Source organism: Erpetoichthys calabaricus, chromosome 6, assembly GCF_900747795.2.
Source record: "Erpetoichthys calabaricus chromosome 6, fErpCal1.3, whole genome shotgun sequence".
NCBI lineage: Eukaryota > Metazoa > Chordata > Cladistia > Polypteriformes > Polypteridae > Erpetoichthys > Erpetoichthys calabaricus.
Window position 1 is genome coordinate 216,981,120 of NC_041399.2, and position 24,270 is coordinate 217,005,389.

The following is a 24,270-nucleotide window of genomic DNA, read 5'->3' on the forward strand; positions in this document are numbered from 1 at the left end:
AAGTGCCCCCTTTGTAAAAAGCAGAGAAAGTACAGCATCCTGAGTCATGAAGGCCACATTGTCACATGTGCAGGTAAATATGTCAGGAGTGTGTGTGGTGACAAACAACACTGACCTGTAGAGATAGATAGATAGATAGATAGATAGATAGATAGATAGATAGATAGATAGATAGATAGATAGATAGATATGTGAAAGGCACTATATAATAGATAGATAGATAGATAGATAGATAGATAGATAGATAGATAGATAGATAGATAGATAGATAGATAGATAGATAGATAGATAGATACTTTATTAATTCCCATACTCCACCAGCAGCATACTGATAATAACAATATTAAATTAAAGAGTGATAACAATGCAGGTGTACAGACAGATAATATCTTTGTATAATGTTAACGTTTACCCCCCAGGTAAAATTGAAGAGTCACATAGTGTGGGGTCTCCTCAGTCTGTGGCTGAAGCTGCTCCTCTGTCTGGAGATGATCCTGTTCAGTGGATGCAGTGGATTCTCCATGATTGACAGGAGTCTGCTCAGCGCCCGTTGCTCTGCCACAGATGTCAGACTGTCCAGCTCCGTGCCTACAATAGAGCCTGCCTTCCTCACCAGTTTGTCCAGGCGTGAGGCGTCCCTCTTCTTTATGCTGCCTCCACAGCCCACCACCGCGTAGAAGAGGGCGCTCGCCACAACCATCTGATAGAACATCTGCAGCATCTTATTGCAGATGTTGAAGGATGCCAGTCTTCTAATGAAGTATAGTCGGCTCTGTCCTCTCTTGCACAGCGCATCAGTATTGGCAGTCCAGTCCAGTTTATCATCCAGCTGCACTCCCAGGTATTTATAGGTCTGTACTCTCTGCACACAGTCACCTTTGATGATCACGGGGTCCATGAGGGGCCTGGTCCTCCTAAAATCCACCACCAGCTCCTTGGTTTTGCTGGTGTTCAGTTGTAGGTGATTTGAGTCGCACCATTTAACAAAGTCCTTGATGAGGTTCCTATACTCCTCCTTGTGCCCACTCCTGATGCAGCCCACCATTACAGTGTCGTCAGTGAACTTTTGCACGTGGCAGGACTCTGAGTTGTATTGGAAGTCTGATGTATATAGGCTGAACAGGACCAGAGAAAGTACAGTCCCCTGTGGTGCTCCTGTGTTGCTGACCACAATGTCAGACCTGCAGTTCCCGAGACGCACATACTGAGGTCTGTCTGTAAGATAGTCCACGATCCATGCCACCAGGTATGACTCTACTCCCATCTCTGTCAGCTTTTTCCCTAAGGAGCAGAGGCTGGATGGTGTTGAAGGCGCTAGAGAAGTCCAGAAACATAATTCTTACTGCACCACTGCCTCTGTCCAAGTGGGAGAGGGATCGGTGTAGCATGTAGATGATGGCATCCTCTGCTCCCACCTTCTCCTGGTATGCGAACTGCAGAGGGTCAAGGGCGTGGCGGACCTGTGGCCTCAGGTGGTGAAGCAGCAGCCTCTCCATGGTCTTCATCACATGTGACGTCAATACAGTTTAAAAAGCAGAGCTAATCCTGCACTATTTACAGATGTAACACCAGCTGTGTCCCCAGTGGCCATTTCCATTGTGTTTTTGTTTTAAAGTCATTGTCCACAGTTTACTTCTCCTCATGGGTGGTGCAGTGGTGGTGCTGAGATTGTGGGTTCGCTTCCCGTGTCCTCCCTGGGTGGAGAGCGCTTTGAGTAGTGAGAAAGGCGCTATATAAGTGTAAAGAATTATTAGTATTACTGTGCGTCGGTGTTTAATTGTGTGACCCCTTGTATTGGGGCCTTCCCAGTCAGATGAGTAGCTGTGACTGTGGGATTGTTGTGTTGATGGTGTGGTCCCCGTCTCTGTCTGTCTGTATTTCATGTCAGGTGTCCTAAGGACCATTTTGTGGTTTCTGTGTGTTTCGTCCTCGAGGCCCCCTTCAGTTTTAACGAGTGTCTCGACTTCACTCCTCTCGTCTTTCATTGTAGTATTTGTAGATGGAGGATCACATCTGGTTGTCAGCTCCCGTTTTTGTCACCTTTTCCAGTTTGTGTTCTGTTGATTTGATTTTATTATTTTTATATAAATATTTGTTTTTATTTTAGCACACTCTCTCCCTAGTGGTTTTGATGTTCCACAAACGACTACCTTTTAAAATCCAAATATTGTAAATGAATGTTTTTAATGGTTTGTATCAATAGTTTTATAACATTAAACTCATTTAACAACGTGACTCTGCTCAGTGCTCTTTAGAGTGACAAGTGCTGCTGTGTATATTTATTTATTTATTTATTTATTTTTCACTTGAGAACTCCAGCCCAAGGGGTAAATGATATTTAAATGTCCTTTAATGACTTTCATTCAGTTGTGTGGTATTGTGGCAGAGTCACTTAGCCATATTGTAAATCAAAGACAAACAGTCGTGAATGTCTACCATTATAAAGTCCTTTTTGAAATCACTGAAGTGACTGATCACGTCAGGCCGAGCGAGCAAACGCCTCTCTAAATGAAGGCCAAGATTCAAAGGTACAGAAGTAATGGAGAGCCAGGAGAGGGTCATGTTTGTGGTACACGGCCCGGACACGGACATGCGGACACCGTAGGTACAAAACCTGACTTTACAGAATAAAGTGCCACACAAAGTCCTGGCCTCTCACACTCTTCCTCTCTTCAGGTCCGCCTCCTCTCCCGACTCCAGCCAATGAATGGAGGGAGGCGGCCCCTCTTCTACTCACCCAGATGTGCTCCAGCTGCCTCCTGATAAGCACTCTGGCTGTCCCTCATCATATTCCCCCCCAGCACTTTGGGGTGTGGCAGAAGTACTGAGGGCGCCCCCTGCCGGTGACCACAGGCCCTATAGGGTTGAGCTTCTGAGCTCTGTCCTCGTGGTCCCCAAAGCCACCAGGGCGGTTGCCCCCTCGTGGTTTGGGGGAGGCATAAACCCTCCTCTGGTCCTCCTGGGTGTCCTGCTTGGTGCCACCCCAGCCACTCGCCACAGGTTCTTTTTTAACATTTCTTTAAGTAAATATTCTATTTCTGCTTCCAGGTGTAGCCGTTAGTGAGCCATTAATGAGAAGACAGAAGACGAGTAAAGACCTGCACCACATCTGAAGTGAAGAAACATCTCGCCATTCTGTGCCATAGCGCTGCGCTCTGCAGGTGTCACATCTTTACTTTTAGAAGAAACGTCAGCCACCGGGACACCGATGAGCAGCGACAGACGCCTCCTTTTATAAACTCACATAAGGGAGATGAAGGACGTCTTGGTGATGCTGGCTTAAAACGCCTGTGGTATTGGCAATAAAACGTATAAAAGGACTTGATGCTCGTCTCAGAGGGCGACTGGTAATCGATAAGCAGTGCAAGTCAAAGCCCAAAAGACTAAAAGCCAGTGTCACATCTGGTGACAAACTGGAGTGCCAGTCCGGCTCTTAATGGCCTTTCAAGTGCATTGTGTGCTGTGTTAGGAAAAGTGAAGACAGTGACGTTAATAACGTGTCACACACTCAGAATATACTGTACATTATAAATGAGAATGTGGAGGTAAAGCCTGTGAGCTTTATGACGACCATTTAAAGATTATTATTATTATTAATGTAGCTGTGTTTTCCCAGAGTTTTCCAAAGTTCAGCAGCTCTAACTCAAAAAATGGGATTCAACAAAGGCCTGACGCGCAGAAATGATTCCACAGACAAAATATCTTCGTTTTTAAGTGTTTAGTTAAGTTTCAAAGTAAAACAGTTCACACAAAAAAGAAAATTAAAATTGCAAAAAGGGAAAAATTTATAATAAGAAAAATTCAGTTCTAAGCTTAATCTTGTTGCATCTGTTGAATAAGAATAAAGAAAACCTTCCATTTTGTATTTTGAGTAGGGCACAGCAAAAATCTAACAGTGTGTACGTGACATTTAGCATGCACAACAGTTATTCATTGGTGTGAGCAGTTCAAAAGAATCTGACTTTACCAGGAATATGTATTTTTCGCAACTTGTTCTTCCTGTATAATGAAGAAGTGTATCTCTGTATTCTGTAACTGCCGTATAAATTTAGCTTTTAGGCTCTCGCATCAATCCTCTGTACTTCTGCAAAAGTGTGAAGCTTTGCACGCAACGAGCTGATATATAAGAGCTGAAACATCTACTGGGGGGGGGGGCATTGCAATGCTACTGACACTCCAGTCTAGGTATGCAATAAAGAACAATAATAAAAGAAAGCTTTTGAACATTCTCTTCTGGTGTGAGACCCTGACTCCTTCCATAATCACGGGTTAGTGATTCTCTTCTTCCACAGTTTTCTGGCACCCCAAATGGGACGAAAGACGATCGGTTGACTCCTTCAGCGGAATTCGGTCCGGTGATCTGACCTAAACGGCAGACTGTCTTTGAGCTCCGACAGCAGGAAAAATCAGTTCCGGCAAAATCTTAGGACTGTCCTGCGCTGGTCGACTTCTGTGAAAGGAGTCTCCTGTCTCCTTCGGACGTCCCAAAGTACAGGTCTCCTTTTTCTACACCAGTCCTAAAATATCTAGACTGGGGTAAGTATCTCCGGGGGAACCGTTGGGTGAAATTAAAGGGTGTTATTATTATTGTGTTCTTTTGGGGGTAATGTTAAACGTACAAAATCGAAACTGACTGACGGAATCTGGAAAGAATCTACTCAAATCAAATAGTGTTAGGCGAAACAGAAAGATAGATTAGATATCCTTATCGGAATAAAATTAAGGGAATAGTTGACGGGACATTACGGTGCGTGGCACACCAGGAAGAGAGCCTGTTTCTATTAAACGTCACCACCCTTTCTTTCACTTTTTCTATAGAAACTGGGTATGGCGACCAGAATCGCTGGTTGCAATGGATCCTCTATTCAGCCCGTCAGGTAAACCAGTCTGATTGCTATGCATGTGCCACCGCCCGTCCCCATCTCGGTACCACTCCATTCCCTTTAACAAACCTTTCTGATCCTATCGGTTTTCCCTGCCTTCTTTACTTATTCACCACGCCCTCCCCTATACATACTAAGTGTAATACCTTACACACCCTCTTTCCCCCAGTTCCCCCAATGACTTCCCCGATGTTCAGGCCCTATCTTGGGAATTATACTTGTTTCCTGCGCGTTTCACCTAACAAAACTGCCATTTCTCTGGGTGCTCCACCGCCTCCTTATTGTTCAGTTACACATAATGTTTCCCCGAACCCCACCCTGAATTCCACCTTGCCAGCCAATATTTCCATTACTTGGTTTACCTCTCAAATCATTGCACGTGCCGATGTTTGGTGGATGTGCAAAAGATCAAAACTTTTAGACATTCTTCCTCCAGACTGGACCGGTACCTGCACCCTTGTCCAATTAGTCATGCCTTTCCGTCTTCTTCCCTTACATGGGCAACCACCTTTGCCCAACCCCCATCCTCATAGGGTCCGTAGGGCACTGCCCATATCACTTGCTAATTTCTCATTGCATGGCCCTGGTGTATACATTGACTCTATCGGCGTACCCAGAGGTGTGCCTAGTAAGTTCAAAGGCCGTGATCAGGTTGCTGCTGGTTTTGAATCCATTTTTCCTTTAGTCACTATAAACAAGAATGTTGATTGGATTAACTACTTATACTATAACCAACAACGTTTTCTAAATTTCACTAAGGAAGCCGTTGGAGGCATACATGAGCAGTTGGATAAGACCTCACTAATGACCTGGCAGAACCGCCTAGCGCTAGACATGTTACTAGCCGAAAAAGGGGGTGTTTGTGCCATGTTCGGAGATACCTGTTGTACATATATCCCCAACAATACTGCTCCTGATGGCTCCATTACACGAGCCTTAGCTGGTCTAACTGCCCTCTCTCAAGAATTGGCTGAAAACTCTGGAATTGATACCCCTCTGGATGAATGGTTCACATCGTGGTTCGGCCCCTGGGCACATTGGCTTAAATCAATTTGTATTTCTCTTGCAATAGGCCTCCTTCTATTGCTACCCACTTTATGCTGCATTGTCCCTTTAGTTAGACATCTGGTTACCCGTCTTTTTTCTAACACCATGGCAAAAGCTTTCCTATTACATGAGGAACGTACGCTTTTCTTTGAAGCCGAAACCGCCTCTCTTTAAGCCTAGATTCTTTTTTCTGCTCAAAAGGGTCGAGTGTTGAATAAGAATAAAGAAAACCTTCCATTTTGTATTTTGAGTAGGGCACAGCAAAAATCTAACAGTGTGTACGTGACATTTAGCATGCACAACAGTTGTTCATTTGTGTGAGCAGTTCAAAAGAATCTGACTTTACCAGGAATATGTATTTTTCGCAACTTGTTCTTCCTGTATAATGAAGAAGTTTATCTCTGTATTCTGTAACTGCCGTATAAATTTAGCTTTTAGGCTCTCGCATCAATCCTCTGTACTTCTGCAAAAGTGTGAAGCTTTGCACGCAACCAGCTGATATATAAGAGCTGAAACATCTACTGGGGGGGCATTGCAATGCTACTGACACTCCAGTCTAGGTATGCAATAAAGAACAATAATAAAAGAAAGCTTTTGAACATTCTCTTCTGGTGTGAGACCCTGACTCCTTCATTAATCACGGGTTAGTGATTCTCTTCTTCCACACATCTTAAATCGTTACTAATCACTTATCATTTCTGAACCATTTCAAAACGGCCAGAAAACCGTACGCTTATCCCATCTTAAAAAATGTATCATTTATTTTTCCCATCTTATGTGAATTTTCCCTTAGGATTAATAAAGTATCTATCTATCTATCTATCTATCTATCTATCTATCTATCTATCTATCTATCTATCTATCTATCCATTATATAGTGCCTTTCATCTATCTATCTATCTATCTATCTATCTATCTATCTATCTATCTATCTATCTATCTATCTATCTATCTATCTATCTATCTATCTATTATATAGTGCCTTTCATCTATCTATCTATCTATCTATCTATCTATCTATCTATCTATCTATCTATCTATCTATCTATCTATCTATCTATCTATCTATCTATCTGCTCTGAACACAACTGACTTTATTATCACGCCGTTTCTCAGTTATAGCACGGAGGTCTTATCTCTCACTAACTTATAGGGGGAAAAGACCACACCATTGTCTATGACTGTGGAAGAAATTCTATTCTATTCAAATTAAGCAAACATTAATAGGAGTTTAACTCAAAACTTTAGTGTGGTGTTGTATCTATGGGCAATAATATTGTACCGCAGACAGGTTCACAGTAATAAACTTGAACAGGTCCTTTACTAAGATCGTTTTCAGAGTACAGTACACGTTACACGACCTTATTATTATTGTCACTTCCTCCAAGCTCCCCAGTACCCATAATTCCTTATTACTACGGAATCCGCAAAAGTCCAGACTACAATATACTACAGTATGGTGTTTCCGTAATCTAAAAATATGTTATGTCTCTCTTTCTTTTAACTATCGAATCCTGGATCATAAATTATAAAACTTTTTGTTTCTAAAAAGAAATACGACAGTAATATCATAAAGAGAAACTCGGATTCTTGCCTCGTGACTGGAGGAAGGCATATTAATATTATCATCTTTTACGGTTACAGAGTTAATCTGCCTTACAAGTTTATCAACGAAAGCGAATGTGACAGAAGACGGGCGCGAAGGGTGGGGGCGTGGCACACGGGGGGCGTGGCATACTGGGGGCGTGGAAGGCCGAGTTCGCGACCTGCAGCCGGATACAATTGCTCTGAAAACAAGTCTCCGATTTTCTCGTTCCGGGGTCGAGCCGCCTGTGGCAAGGTTGGGTGGGTGGGGCTTGACGGTCACCTGGCACGAGAGTTGACATAGTGGCGTCTAGGAGCCAGCCTCGGGGCGGGGGTCTGCAAGGTGCCGTGAAGTCCTAAAAATCCAGCATGTAGCAGGACATCCGACATCGGGGGTGTTGCTGTAAATGATGTGAGTGTGGAGCCAGAAACAGAGCGCGGGTGGGGGCGACAATCGAGGTCAGCGAGTCACGCCATCCCCTAAATACCCGACCTGGCAGGAGGCGATGAACTTCATTCGTTTACAGCACGGGCTGCATGCTCTGAGCATCGGGCTAGAAAATAAATAAATAAATAGAATATTACTGGGGGGGAATGTCAAATTTTAAAAATGATTAGCATTAAAACAATAAAACACGCAAAGCTGGTATTACAAACAATAAAACGCAGGCGAAATGACAGGCGGCTGCGTCCTCCTCTGAGCGCTCGGTGGGTTCAAACTCCGTCAGTCCTGCCAGCCGAGAGGCGCCCGCGCGCCCCTTGAACTAAAAGAAGAGACCCCCAGCAGAACTCGTGGTGACACCGAGAGCAGATCCGAGAAATCAACAGTCCTGCCTGGCGCGTCGCACTCCGAATATACGGGGACTTTAATGTCACCTTACTGGTCTGCGTGCGTCCTCGGAGAACTTCAGGTGTCGTGTCGTTGTGGGGCTTTGATTTGCGGGCACAAGCGGGGCTGCCAGGCAGGGTATGGACAGTTCAGGGACATTTGAAGTGACCTGTGACATGGCATGCAGGAGTGGGGGGGGTCCCGTTACCGATCAAAATAATCAAAGGCTCCTTCGTGTGGATACGAAAACGTGACGTCACTCTGAAGCAGCGCCTTTGTGTGGTGGGGGCCTGGAAGTGAGGAGCGCAGGGCACTGCGCTGTGTGTGGGCACCGAGGAGGGGGCAAAAGCAGTACGATTTACGACATGCAGCCAATAATAATAATAATATTAAAAAAGAACATTAGAGCAGTCTGGACGAGATCGGGGCATTCAGCCAAAGCCTCCCAAATGACGTCAAGTGGAGTTTTGGGGGTCCCTAAAGTCCTCCTGCCCACCCCCCTACTAGGTCATTGATTCCATGTGTCTATAATAATAATAATAATAACACACTGACATGGCATACACTAGCTCTTTCAAACTGAATTTCTTGTGATGTGCACATTTTTTTCATGTAAACCCACAAATTCATCATCGCGTTTTGTTTGATTTTGAATTGTAGTGACAGGTGACCACAGTTTGTGACCACAGTTTGTGACCACAGTTTGTTACGGAATTCCAACTCCCTCAATTAAACACATTTTGGGACTTTGCACCGACTCCTCATCAAGGGCCCGGGCCAGCCGTCCATCCTTCTGTTTATTTTCCAGCCCAAACAGCGGCACTGCCAGTGACTCGTGGGCACACTCACGCCAACGCAGGGCCAGTTTGGGGTCTTGGGTTCACCTGCTGTTTGCATCTTTTTTGGGAGGAAAACTAAACAGTAGAACAAAAGAAAATAAAAAAAATAGCAAAGCGGGCCGAGGAGAACCTGCACACTCCACACAGGTATGCAGCACAGGTGCACTGAATATGCCAGGCAGCTGTGTCCCCACTGTGTCACCTCCCTGGTGGCTTCTTCCTATTTCAGATTCAGAATCTTTCTCCCTCCTCTGTCTTATTGTCTTCTTTGCTCCCCGGGCCGGGCTCCTTGTTGAGATGACTGTGGGTGCCCACTGAGCAGGGTACCCACGATGGTGGCCCGTTTTCCCTTTCAGCTGATGCTCTCCATATCTTTATGGCTCTCCCAGAATTCTTTCCACGTTCAGGTTACTATTTTTGTATAGCGCCCTTCACGGCAGCCAGGCGCAGTGTGCCCTCCTGACACGACGAGTGCACACGAGGACACAGACAGGACTAGCAGAAGTGGAGCCCCGCCATGTGTGCCCATTTCTGAATGGCTGAGCTGTGGTCAGTTCAATGGAGAAGACAAACCACCAGCAGGTCCACAGTCCTTAAGAAGAGTCAGAGGCCCGGAGACCTGCTGCTCGCTCCTCAGTGGAGTCCATGCTGGGCCGGCTGGTGTGACGACGCCCTCTACATCCATTGATCTCATGGCACCGAGTATCTCAGGTGTCTTTAAACTGGCACTGTGGAGCCGTGGCGTCAAACCAAGGTTAAGCCATTTAACCTCGAGGAGCCCTCACAGCTTCGATTTCACTTTAACCTTTGGTTCAGGTGGTCCGCGTTTTACTTATTTGGGCTGCAATGGGGTTCGGCCCTCACAGCCCAGGAAGTTAAAGCGAAAACGCTAAACGGCAGAAAATGTCCTCCTGCCATAACAGTCAGGTGTGTTTGGGGGCTTCGTTTACTGCTCTCAGACTCTGTGCCAGTGGCAGATCCCGACTTTTATAAGGACCCCTTTCACAACCAGCAATGAGCTCTGAACAGCCCACTGTATGGGCACAATGGGCACTGACTGGGGGCCCACAGTGTAATTTTTTTTCTGTTTTGCTATCAAAACAGGGGTCCCAGCACACTACTTTGCCCAGGGCCCATAAGGTTGGTAAGACAGCCCTGCAGATATCCTCTTCAATGGGTTTGTTCCATGACAGACCACCACAGATTTCATTTTTTTTCAGACTTTAAAAACTATTTAATTTAATTAATTATTAATTTTTTTACACTCCTCATACAATAGACACCCAATGTTTTTGTGTACTAAAGTCGTCTCTTAAGCCCCTCCAAGCTCGGGGGTCCTGAGGCTTAAGCTTCATTAGTTTCATAGTAGAGCCGCCATGCTTGGAGTCGAACAGACGGAGACGCATTCGTGCAATGAGCTGACCGCAGTGACATCTAAGACTGTCGCCTGTGCCGCCACTGAAGCCGCGCAGAACGTTTCTCCGTTTAAAGAGATTCGTCCGGTGAGTCCTCGAACGCCTTAAACGTGTTCATCAAGTTGAACTCTCCCCACAAATGGCCGTGAAGAACCCGTGGACTATAAATGTCAGCAGAATCGGTCCGCTGCGGGGGCGCCGAGCTGTCCCGTGATGTGCCTGCGCTGAAGGCGCTACTCGGACTGTCCGCTAGAGGGCGCTGCTGCCTTTAGAATCGCTCAGTCAAGCGCGGCTGCCGCGCGTCTTCGGACCTCCACGAATAATAATAATAAATGTGATTTATATAGCGCCTTTCCAATGCACTGCAGGCGAGCTCTGGTGCTGCGGGTATCACCGACGTTACATTTTAAACAAATGCGAATGCGTCTTTTGGGTGTTTGTTTTGCAGCATTTCGTGGACTTTACAGTTTTAATTTATTTCTTATTTGCCTGAAGAGTTTAGGTGACGACTGGTGACCTTAATGACATGCACTACACGGTCACATCACTTAGTACCATTACGGAATCTCGACAGCTGTAAAGGATGGTGTTATCATCGCACAGGCGCTATAAAAATCCCAGTGTGCTTTTTTCACTTTAGCGACGCTCTCCAAATGTGTTAGCGTGCCATGGGAAGGCGCTATATAAGCGCACGTTCTCTGTCCGTCCTGCCCTGGACATTTGCAGCAGCTGTGGCTCTCAGGTTCAGTCCTGGGGGGCTCAGTGTGGCCGCAGGTTGCGCTCCCCCCCCACCTCCTTCTTTAAACTGGACTCTGGTCTTAATTAAGTCAGCTTTGTTATCAGTGGGCAAAGTACAAGACTGGGTTTGTAAAATAAAACCGTATTGGACTAAAGTTACTGGTATGTTAGTTACAGGGGGGGCCATTTAGGTGCCGAGGGTCACTGATGTCACCTGCTAATCGCCATGTCGGGGGCTCCTCAGCACCTCACCTTGTCCTCCCCTAAAGCTGGACGCTGACCGCCACCTTCATTAATGGCCTCTTTGCTCCGTCATGTAAATGAATCAGGATGATAATAAAACTACAAACCACTTGGGTCTTCTTTTTTATTTTTTTGAAGATTCTCCTCCTTGTCCTCATCCTGATTTTTTTTTCCAGGTGTTTTATGTCACTCAGGTGAAGCTCAGGTGGCTTCATCCTCCCAGCTGACAGTGTCGTTTGTCCCCATGCCTGTCACGCTTGTCCTTAATTGTCATCACGAGGTCAGCTGGCTCTCTACGGGGTGGTGCGGCTCCTCAGGGCACCGGTGTTTGGTAAAGAAGCTTCGGTGTGTGCGCCATCGGGTCTTTGGGCCTTGAAAGGGGTCCGAATGTGTGGGCAACACAGAAATCGTGAATATGTAGGAAAGAGAAAACCTGAGTTCTTCTGCCGTGCCCACCACGTGCACTGATGCCAGGTCTCCACCCGCTCACACTTTGGGGTGCCCACCCAGTGATTCCCCTTTTAGTCAAAAACAAGACCACAAAGAATCCGTTCAAGGCAAATTAGCCCCCCAAAACTTTTTACTGCTCCCCACACGTTAAGGCTTCCAAATGAAAGAGACCCTCGTGTCGGTCATCAGGCGCCCGGGGTCATCAGTCCGGGGGGCGGGGCTACTCGTCATCTCCTGGCGATGGGTTTCACACTGCAGTGGGCATCATGGGTACCGTTAGGGGCAGCGCCCCCTCCTACTCAACAGTATTATCGCCCCTCGGGAGGTCCGTAAACGTGCATGCCTGGCATGTGATGCCCTCCTCCCCGTGCCCATCTCCTTTAGCTGATCCATGCCAGGACTGAGACGTTCAGACAAGTCGGTGCCAATGCTGATGGGGCGAGAGCCGCCATCCTCTGAACGACACGAGCAGTCAGTGGCCTCCCACCGTCGGGTCCTCTCAGCTGACGTGCGTTTGGTCAACTTGTTTGGTGTGCCACCATCTTTAGGGCAGTTTTAGGAGATGCAATGAAGAGCAAATCTGAAGAAGGGGAGAAGCGCATCTAGCGTTTGATTTGAATGTTCATGAATATTAATCCACAGCCGGAAGTTTCAGTTTGGGAGGAGTTGCCAAGGTTACCAAAGGGCAGGTGACGAGAATCAGCTGACTCATCGCAGAGGGACAGGGACAGCAGCCTCCCTTTTTATGTCTTTATTCTTCACGAGGGACTCTTTTATTTGTGCTTATTTTGTTATTTAGGAACAATACTTCCATTATTCGGTCTTTGTGTTTGCCTTGCGTGTTATTTCATTTCTAGGTGTTGTGACCACCAGGGGGCATTGCAGCACCCCAACCTCCGGTCACAAGTCTCAGTGGAAACAAAAGGTTTATTTGTGTGCCCGCAGGTTCCAAAAAGGCACAAACCCCTCTTCAAACTCCACCGCAACACGCGACCCCCTCACCTGCTTCCTCCTGACTCTCCCTCCCTGGATGAAGTCGAGCAGCTCCTTTGATTCTGGACCCTGGATTGCCTGATAGAAGCACTTCCGGGTCAATCAGCAGCCCCCAAAAGCTCCCCACAGAGCCCAACAGGGCTATCCCAAGGGACTACAGGTCCCAGCATGCCCTGCGGCCGTCCATTTGGGATTCCTAAACCAGGGAGGCTGCCACCTGGCATATCGGGGAAGAAAACGTCCCACAGAAATTCTCTTCCCCGGTCCTTCCGTTATACTGGCCTCCTGACCGGGTAAGGGTCCCTGTTCAGCCCAGGCTGGGATGCCAGTTCCTGCATGCCACCCATTACAGTGGGTATGCTGGGTCTGTTCTGGGTCAGAGTCACAGTGGACTCGTCACTATCAACTGCCAGACAGTGTTCAGAAGCCATTAACAGAACGTCGGGTTATATAGCGCCTTGACGTGTGGAGGTTCTGGTCAGGCTTTGTAACACACTGGTGAGGCCTCATCTGGAGTCCTGAGTGCAGTTTATGTCTCCATAAAGACGTGGAAGTGCTGGAAAACGTCCAGAGAAGAGCAACAGGCAGATTCAGGGGCTTCTGGGAATGAGCTAGGAGGACAAATGAAAGAGCGGAGCCTTCACAGTTTAAACAAACATCAAAACAGGGAATGAAGAAAACCTCACTCACCTTGTGTCACGTAATCCACAAAGTCACCCACTAGTGTGCTCATCACGTCCCAAACTAAGATATCTTTAAATTAAACACTTCTGGAAAGCCCCCTCGTGACCCTCACAAATGCACTTCTGAGCTGAAGACCCGCCTCTCCCCCTCACTCATTGGTCAATCGTCCTGTCTTCAATTCCAAAGCCCTGAATTATGGGAGTGCATTGTGCTGTGCACTAAGTGCGCTGCTCTCCCCAGATTTAAACCTGCGTACTTCCTGCACATTTCCAGCACTCGACTGGATAGCAGACATCGGCAGACGCCGCCATGACACCTGCACTTCAGAAGATGACGTCGTCCACCTGAAGCTGCACACGTTCAGGCCCGGCCAGGACTTGGGTGGGAGAGCATCTAGGAAACGTCTTGGCTGCTGCTGCTGCTGGAAGAGGTGTGGGTGAGGCCAGCAGGGGGCGCTTAGCCTGTGGTCTGAATGTGGACCCCAGTGCAGTGACGGGGACACAGTGCTGTGAAAATGACATAAAACTGAGGTCCTGACTTCTGTGGTCATGAAAGATCTCTGGGCATCCTTTGTGTTCCCTGTCTCTGATTGGCTAATTGTCTCTCACCACCTAACAGCTCATGTGTGGTGGGCATCCTGGCACAAAAATGGCTGCCATCAGAACATCCTGGTAGATGCTACACACATCAGTGGTGGTTGATGTGGCTCCCCACTGACTAAAAAGTGCTTGGAGTAATGAGAAAGGCGCTATATACGAGTATGAATGATTAATATTGTCATTATGGACTGCACACCACCAGTAACATGGCAGTTGCTTTTCGTTTTTCTGTGGATGTTTTCACGTCATTGGCTGTTGTCCCCCATCGCTGTCAGTTCTGTTCCATTAAATGATAAACTTTGTTCCTGTCACTCAGACATGTCCCATGTCCCTGGGTCATCAATATCTGAACACGTGACTGTGTTGGGTGATATTGGGGCTGCGGTTTGGGGCTCACTAGAGACCCCTACTGGTTACACCATTTTTGTGCTGCTGGTGGAGAATGGGAGAACCTGCAGACTCCACATAGGCAGTGACCGGGACAGAAAGTGATCCTGATCTTCAAAGGACATGAGGTGGGGGTCATAACAAGTGCACCCCCAAATCTAATCCCCCACCACCACCCCCCCTGCCATTGAAAAGCAGGTTCATCAAGTCAAAGACCTTGCAAAACAAAAATAGCATTGATGCTTAATGGCCTGCAAAATGGACCAAGAGCATGGGAAAGGCGCTATATGAACAAAATGTATTGTTGTTATTAATTAATTAAAGAGCACAGCGTCATCCTGAAATGCAGAAAGCTACCTCACGAAACCATGAGAGCTGTGGACGGCCCGTCGGCCCTCTCAGAATTTCAATGGAGGACCGCAGGAATTCCTCTCGCTAGTCTTTGTTCTCCTCTCTCTCTCTCTCTCCAGATTCCTGAGTCATCGCTCACTTGTCCGGCGCTATTGTTTCATGTGGAATGAATTACCGATATTTATTTGCACTTCTAACGCTTGAGTTTAGTTGAGCCAAAACGAAAACGGCCTGTGGTCCATTAAAGGGGAGCAGCACTTCTCGAGCTGGCCGGCGTTTGAAGATGAGATGTGCGTCATTATCTGCAGGGAATGCTGGGAGAGGAAGAAGAAGAGGAAGAAGAAGAAGGTGGAGTTCAGTGGTGCTGTCCTCATGTGTTGCTGGAGCTCCATCCCTTTTGTCAGTTTTGCTTTATGGTTTTCAGTTTGTTAATCATTTCATTGTTTGAGTTCATAAATACTGTTTTTGTTTGTCTCTTTCGGTTCCAAAATTGCAGTACGTCTTTGTCACTTTGTCCTCCATCTTCAAACTCAAAAATAATTTCCAAAATGAATCAAACAATTCTAAATAACGTGCACTCATGGCCCTAATGTGCCATCTATTGGAATGACAATTTCAGGGCATTTTATTACTGCTAATATTTGTAATGCGCCATCTGTTGGAATAACAATTTCAGTGCATTTTGTTACTACTAATATTTGTGATGCACCATTTGTTGGAATTGCTATTTCAATGCATTTTATCACTGCTAATATTTGTAATGCGCCATCTGTTGGAATGACAGTCTCAATGCATTTTTTTGCTGCTAATATTTGTGATGCACCATCAGTTGGAATTGCAATTTCAATGCATTTTATCACTGCTAATATTTGTAATGCGCCATCTGTTGGAATTGCTAATTTCAATGCATTTTATCACTGCTAATACTTGTAATGCACCATCTGTTGGAATGACAGTTTCAGTGCATTTTATTACTGCTAATATTTGTGACGCACCATCTGTTGGAATTGCTATTTCAATGCATTTTATTACTGCTAATATTTGTGATGCACCATCTGTTGGAATTGCTATTTCAATGCATTTTATCACCAGATGGACAATTTCTGACACCGACTGGACACTAAACTTCTGGTGGGCAGCTGCATGTCACACACTTCACCATCACCCACATGCAAAGGTCCTCATGAGGAGCTAGTGCCAGTCTCTAGTTGTGCCTGCCTTATACTGGGTGACATCCTCACAACTGGTGACATGCCTCATAAAGTGGCCGGTCTCAGTTAGTGAAAGGGACAAAGCAGAAAAACTGAGTGGGCTGAAGACAGAAGGTTCTGGAAATGCCCATAGCCTGAATGTGGCATGACGTGCCAAGAGGAGATTCTTATCAGTCCAGGATCTCACACCCTTCTTCACACTCATATTTGGGGTCACAGCAGACCTCCTATCTGACATTTATAGCTCACCCTGGTGACTCCACGCTGGCCACAAGGAATGTCGCAGCTCAAATGAGTGAGTGATGGCCAAACATTAGCTGTGGACGAGCAGAACCACTTGCAAAACCACCGTGGACCGTTTTAAAACTCGGCTTCCTGTTGTGGTGGAGATGAGATTCCGGATCTTTTTTAGGATTCTCCCATGAATGCGCTGATTAGTGACAAGTAAGAAAGCATGCCAGAGCCTGGGAAAGGGTCTGTGACCATCAAGAAGGACACGGTGGTCCAGCCTAAGAGAAGACGGCACAGCAGGGCAGAAAGGTGGGCTGCAGAAGAATTACAAAGGAAGGTGGGAATGAGGAAGAAGAGGATTGGGTGGTGGGATAGGCGTGGGGGCTCCCAGTGATCGGGTCATGGAAGGCCGATGGAGGACGTCGATGGTCTAAGCTCACAACTTCAAGTAAAGGGCGAAGAATAGCAACACCTGGGCACAGAGGGCCATGAACAAAAATCCAGTCAACCAAAATGGAGGAGCGCAATAACTGGAGATCATGTGACCACCACACAGCTGACCCATAGAGACAAGACTGCTCAAGAACAAGTTCCATCATGGACCAGGCTCGACAGCAAGAGTGCCAGGAGACCACCAGCCCAACATGACAGCTGATATGCCAGTTAGACACAGAATCTAACCAACCTTAGACAAGTCCACACACCTCTGACCTGGTAAAGGAAACGGGCGGACAGCAGGGCACCGGACAGGTGGTATACGGGCCACTCAGTGAACGCTGCTGCTTCTTCAGAAATCCAAAAGTCCCCAATGCCCACGTGTGTCACTGTGGCTGCTCTTCTCTGCTCCACGTTAGTCTCAAATTTAGAATGCTCAGCAGCGCCACCTCCTGATGATGAAGGTCTCCTGATACACAAAAATGACCTGATGAGCCCACGACAACTTAACACAAGTCCGAATACTGAGGGGTTCAACTTACATGATCAGGTGAAGTAAACTAAGACCCTGGTGACCACAGCGGTAATGTCCTGTGCCAACACTCAGGGCTAAGGCTGTCAAGTGGACGTGACTTGAAGGTGACACTTAGGGCCAGGCCTATGTGTCCCTTCATTGTACAGCTTTCCTCCAGGGACCCTCAAGCCCACCACACACACCCTGTCTAGGATAGCAGTGACTCCTTTTGTCCTTCGATGGCTGATTAAAGGCATTGGTGTCCATTTTATATTAGAAATGTAATTGATCTCTCCATTATATAGCACCTTTCACATCTATCTATCTATCTATCTATCTATCTATCTATCTATCTATCTATCTATCTATCTATCTATCTATCTATCTATCTATCTATCTATCAGCTCCTTCACTCTATATATCCATCTCTCTATTATATAGTGCTTTTCCTGTCTATTATGTAGTTCCCTTCATTTTATATTATATACATTTATCTTTTATATGATGCCCGTCATATCTGTACATCTGTCTATTGTACAGTGCCTTCCCCTCTATATTTTTGTGTATTATATAGTGCCATTCCTGTTTATCTGTTGTGTAATACCAAACATATCTATCTTTCATTTATTGTCTCTCATATATATCTAACAATCTTTTATTTAGTGCCTTTCATGTCTATTATATAATGGCTTATATGTCTATTATTTATATAGTGCCTTTCATTTTATTATCTGTGTACTGATACATGTATGTGCCTTTTATTCCATAGTTCTCTGTTTATCTTTTATACTGTACCTTACATATCTATCCTTTATATTTTTCATTTCATTATTTTTTATAGAGCTACTTTTATGCTCTATATAGTGCCTTTCACTCTCTCTCTATATATATTATATAGTTCTTCACAAAATGACCTACTCTGTGATCCAACACGAGCTCACCGACTTACAGATCAACTCTAATGTACCTGTAAGTACAGTTGCTATGCAAGGCGCTATATAAATATAACAACAAGGTTACATTTCCAGTTTTAATCTCTGCCCCCAACTTCCAAGGATAACGGTGACCAGTTACGACTCACCGTATTTGTAAAGTCCCCGTGACTCTGCTCACGGTAAGTGACTTTGGAATAATAGATGGATGCACATGTAGAGTCCATGGGGCTGTGCTTACTGTGAAAGGAGCTATATAGAGTCACGTCTGAGGGTGACAGACTCCGTCTGCAGTACTTCCTTTGTAATTCTGTGCCAGTCACATAACCCACAAATGCTTCAACGCAGAATTACGCGCAGCGCCAATAAGGCTCGGTGATTTGTCCGTTAATTCGTTCATTACGTGTATATCTTAAAGTCCAAAATAGAGAGGGTAGCGCAGAGTATTAGCGTGCAGCCCCACATCACACCGGGCAGCGTCGGTCCTCTGATTGGCACACACTGCACAAATAGCCAGAGACGGATGTGGGCACAAAGCGCGCGCCCCCAACGGACAGCAGCAAGTCCGAATTTTATCACCGGGTCTGCGCGCCACCCGCGCGCCCTTTTCTTCGAGTCCCCCTCTTCTCGTGCGCGCGCACTCTGGCGTGTCCTACAAATAGCGCTGGCCGCGGGCCCAGATTGCCGCTAACTGCCTGCATGGGCGCTTCATGGGCGTGGAAGGAGCAGCTCGTCTCGTGAGCTTCTGATGTTTGGGCAGGTCTCCATCCTCGGTGGGACCCCGCTCGACTCCAATTCCCTTTCTGTGAGTCACAGCCTGGTCGTGGGGGTCCGCATGCATGCCGAGCGGATTGTGCTCTTTGTAATCCATGCAGTCGCACATTTGATGTCGTCGCCGATTTTTCTCGTGCTGGTGTCTGGTACAGCTTTATAGCGCCGCTCTTTTCCATGGATAGTCTTCTCCCAAGACACATAATTTAATTACGTGCTGTGTACGGTGGCACGGCGTTTGGACCCCCAGCTAGATCGTCGGGTCCTGTCATAGTGAAGCGTGCCTTTGACTTTCTGGCACTTTAACTGGTAGCCGTTTCTGAAGGTAAACCTCTGAGGGCTGTCGTCCCGTCCAGAGTTGGCACCGCTTTGAAAGAAGCGAACACAACGCAGCTTATAATTAGCGGTTATCTACCGTCTAAAATAACGGACGAGAAGCCTCTGAGTAAAAACACGAGAGTGACGCGAGCGGTCAAGGCCTGCAGGGGGCGTCATTGTTAGCGTCATTTGGCTGGCGTCTTTATCCAAAGCGACTTACAAATAGGTCCATTCGCTTTTGGAGGACAGGCAGGTGAAGTGACTTGGTAAGGGTCACACAGTGTCACAGCGGGACGACCTCAGTCTGAAACCCAAAGCCTCAAGCTCTGCGCCACATTGCTTTCCTAAATGTGAATAAACAAATACAATAAAAGAGACCAAGTGACCACAATGTCCGCCCAGTGCCCACTTGCACAAGAATCCGTTAACTCCGCTCTGGAGAAAAAGCCTTCGTCTCCACAAAGTGAGCTGAGGGGCAAAAACTTGACAAGAGACCACCTGCAGGTACAAAGTCAGCTGGCGCAGGTGTCAAGTAGAAGCCCGCAGGTGCGTTGGCATCTGCACACTTCTAGGAAAGGCCACGTCATGAGCACATCATACGGGAAATCTCTTTAATATAGCGCCTTTCACAGCTAGTGAGCACCTAAAAAGGACGTTTTAGGGATGTACTCAGTTACTCAAATGCTAGATGAAGAGTGTCACCCCCTCCGTAGCGCCCGTTAGCCGTCCATCCAATTTCGTCATCATCAACAACCATCAGGTGCAGGGCAGGGACCACATCTGGAAACGTCGCCAGCCCATCACAAATGGGCCACCAACTGCTGCGCCACCCTGCCGCTGTCACCTTTTAAATCCAAATCCCAAAATGGCCTTTTTGACACTCCGCGACTCACCTGCCGATCTCGTGTTCAGTTCGCTGAGCCGCCAGTCGCTGAAACTCCGTCACTGAGGTTAAGAAGTGCGGAGAAGAACCGGAAAACGTGAAAACCACGACCGGGAGCTGCGCGCTTAAGTTTGGAGCTCCTCAAATGCGTTAACAGAGAGCTCGGTGAGAAAAAATGAGCCAAGATATCAATTTATAGCGCCTTTCATTTATTGAATTTGCATTCGCGGAGCTTACAGAAGAGCATCAGGCACCGGAAGTGTCCGTTACGGCGCTATCCTGCCGTTAACTCGGAGGGGTGGTCACTGCGTGCTGTGTTATAATAATAATAATAATAATAATAATAATAATAATAATAATAATAATAATAATAATAATAATAGTAATAATAATAATAGATTTTACTATACAAGAACATAATCCATCTTATTTAATTTAACCCTCTGATGGACTGGCGCTCTGTCCAGGTGTCGTTCCTGCCTTGTGCCCCATGATTGCTAGGAGAGGCTCCAGCTGCCCCGGGACCCTGCGCAGGATAAGCGGCTTTGAAAACGGATGGCGATAAATGGGCAGCCCGACAATAGCGAAAGGGGACTGAGTGTGAGGTGTAAAGGCCGAACCGGCATCACTGAGGACCCGAGCGGCACCAGCAGAAGACCTGAACCGGCTGAGGGCCTTTGAGGGCGCCATGTGGGACGAGGGGAGACTCCTGTAGGAAAACGTGACAAAAAAACGGGCACACAACAGAAAGGCGCGAAATATTCATTAACGAGCATCAAGAATGTGAAGAATGTGAAGAAACGGAGACTCGTTTAACGCATTGAGACGATACGAAGGAAAACGCAGGTGCGTATGGCACCCATTTAGTGCCCCCCTGACGGCCAGGTCCTCGTCTTTAAAGGTTAAAGGAAGTGATGAAGAGCGCAGACATAATAAGTCAAGAGAAAGTAAGCGCTAAATGAGAATATGCAGTAGGCACATAGAGAAGAAAAGAAAAGCAGAAGGGCACTGGTGGGCACTCGTGAGACTGCAGAACAAACTGGAGGAGGACATGACACGAACGGAGAAATTCAGATAACGGCAGACAACAACCTGCATTGAAGGCTTTGGCTGGGATACAATTATATAGTGCCTTTCACCTGTCTCTATCTATCTATCTATCTATCTATCTATCTATCTATCTATCTATCTATCTATCTATCTATCTATCCCGGTATATCCTAAGTACAGGGTCACGGGGGTCTGCTGGAGCCAATCCCAGCCAACACAGGGGCGCAAGGCAGGGAGCAAATCCCGGGCAGGGCACCAGCCCACCGCAGGGCACACACGTATACACCAAGCACACACTAGGGACAATTTAGGATCACCAATGCACCTAACCTGCATGTTTTTGGACTGTGGGAGGAAACACGGGGAGAACATCTCTCTTTCACTCTCTCTTTTTCTATTTATTATACGGAGCCTTTCCTCTCTCTCTCTCTCTCTCGTTTTCTCTTTGTCTTTTATCTCTGTCTCCCTATCTCTCTATCTTTCTGTTATATAGTGCCTTTTCCCTCTCCCCGTTACTCTCTTTGTGCCTGTCATTGCAGGACTCTCTCCGTCCCTGGCAGCCCCTCCCGGTCGCCCATCTCTGCCCTGCCACTTTGCGTGTGATCTTCTTCTGTTTCTTCCCAACTCTAGTCACGCTAGTGGTAGATCGAGGGCGCGCCTTGTGAGCGCCTCCCGCGCGCGTGCCCGCCCCGATGTGCGCGCGCGAAGGATTGCGTGCGAGGAGCTCGCGTTGTCATTGAGAGGAATCCGCCACCTGAAACACGAGGAAGTGAAGGCGACTCATTTGGGTATAAAATGTGCAGCACATCTGCTGACAGCCGTGCACACTGAGCCAGCATCACTGAGAGGAGCTTAGGGGTCTCTGTAAACTGGATGCGCTGGTTTTCTTTGTCTTTCTTTTTTTTTTTTTTTTACAAAGGATTACGTTTAAATCAAAAGAATTCATTGAAGTTTCTCGAGTCTTCCACCCGCTTTAAGTTTTTTTTTGTCTTTTTTCCTGCGCGTTTCTTTCCTTTTCCGTTACTTATTTTGGAATAAAGTTTGTCACCGAGGTGGGTGAGTACGTTTTTCCAAAGTTCACTTTTACTGTTGAGTGTCTTCTGCCAGTGCCAAGTCCCGAACTGAACTGATGCACTTAACGTGACCATATTAATGGTATGGTTGTGACGCGCACCATAGAGCGCCATGCAGCTTCTCACCGACGTTTACGAATGGGACCTTCGGCTGCGGAGGCGCGCAGTCCGCCGTCAGTTGGACTCATCGCAATAATCGCAATAACGACCCCGCTGACGGCCTGACTGACGCGCTTGTTCCGGGGGTCTCTGACTGCACGCGTTCTTTTCCTCCACAGATAGAAGACGAGACCACCTCGAGCCCCTCTACTCCTCGCGCGTGTCCTGCGATAAGGCAGGCGGTCGACGGCAGCACCTGTTACCGCTTCGGAGCGGCGATGATCCCGCCGGGCGACTGCATGTACGCCGGGAGGAAGAGGAGGAAGCCCGTGCAGAAACAGTTAAGTGACTTTTTCTTGATCGGGGGGTTTGCTGGGAATTAAAGGCCGAGCGGCCATCTGTGAGACTTCTTAAAGTGCTCGGTGGGCAGAGACAGGAGAACGAGCGCCGTGGGTACCGCTCAGGACTTTCAGAATGCCACCTGATACGGGGAGTGACTGAATCTGAAGTGACTTAGTGCCTGACTGGCCTGGACTGGTGGGTGGGCATTACCAGAAGAGCCATGATGGCCACTTGAGCCTTAGCACCGATGTCTAGAGATGATGGCCACTTCGGACTGCAGCAGAGGTCTAGACGTGTCCTTGAGACCCCTGTAGGCAGGGTGGGGTACCTGCACTCACGTAGAAGCACCCAGTGCCACTTTGGCCTCCACAGTATCTATGGTGACCTCCTACTCTCACCTTCACAAGTTGGCAGTGACCCCATAACCCTGACCATCATCCCTGATGGCTCTTTCTGTGGATCTATGAGGACATTAAATGAATTCAACAGCATGGCATCCTCAGTGAGACAAAGTCTGCAAGTCTCCTTTCACAAGGGCTCAGTGTGGACCTCAAGGCTATGCTGGTCAGGGTGCCAGTTTGTCACAGGGCACACACACTTTATGCCACAACCAGTCTAGCTAAATGCACATTTTAGAGGGCATGAGGAGAACCAGGGCACAGATGCCACTGAGCGTTCATGCCAGCCAACTCGATCTGAGGAGTTTTTGTTTCCTATGCACTCTTCAGATTAGGGTGAGAAGAAAGTGAAAGCCCAGACCCGCTGAACTGATGTGGCATCTTTCCTGGTCAGGTGGAGGATCCCTTCAAGTGGGTTCCTTTGTGGGATCTTTCAATGAAGGAGAGGGCACTGAGGACTCTGAGCTAAGAGGGGCACCCTTGGCCTCCCACTTGCCGTGCCTAGCCTGATGTTGGCATTCTGCTCAGTGGCACACTGCAGAGGTCATCGGAGTGCAGCTGTTGTGACCGGACTGAGCTGGGAGTGGTCACCTCTGGGATGCTTTAACTGTTTTATATGTCAAGTCAAGTTACAGGGACAAAGCAAGCAGCACTGCCCACCCTTTGTTACTGTGGGGGCATTGCAGTGCCCTCAGTGTGCCCTTGTCACTTACGAATAAAGTTTACCTAATGAAGGTCCTACAGTGCCCTCATTGTCACCTTCATTTCTTTGGATAGGCTGTGGTGCCTTCAATGTACCCTTGTCCCAGATGGAGGTCCTAGAGTACCCTCAATGTGCCCCGCTTCCCTATGAAGGTGCCCCAGTACCCTCAGTACCCTCCTTTGCCACATTTGCAGCTTGCCAATGGCCCATTTGATTACCCATCTATTTGGGCATCCAGCAATCTCAATGCCCCGTCTATGCCCCCAGA

The 24,270-nt window shown here is 47.2% G+C and overlaps 1 protein-coding gene across 1 annotated transcript in view; it reads left to right on the forward strand.

Annotated features, from left to right (window-relative positions):
* The first annotated feature begins 22,184 nt into the window (after window positions 1-22,184).
* Window positions 22,185-24,270, forward strand: part of ahrrb (aryl-hydrocarbon receptor repressor b) — a 32,173-nt gene continuing 30,087 nt past the window's right edge. The window contains exons 1-2 of the mRNA XM_028790821.2: window positions 22,185-22,443; window positions 22,739-22,899. Coding sequence (XP_028646654.2) covers window positions 22,838-22,899 — 62 coding nt within the window. The 5' untranslated portion in view covers window positions 22,185-22,443; window positions 22,739-22,837. The remainder of the gene's footprint in view (window positions 22,444-22,738; window positions 22,900-24,270) is intronic.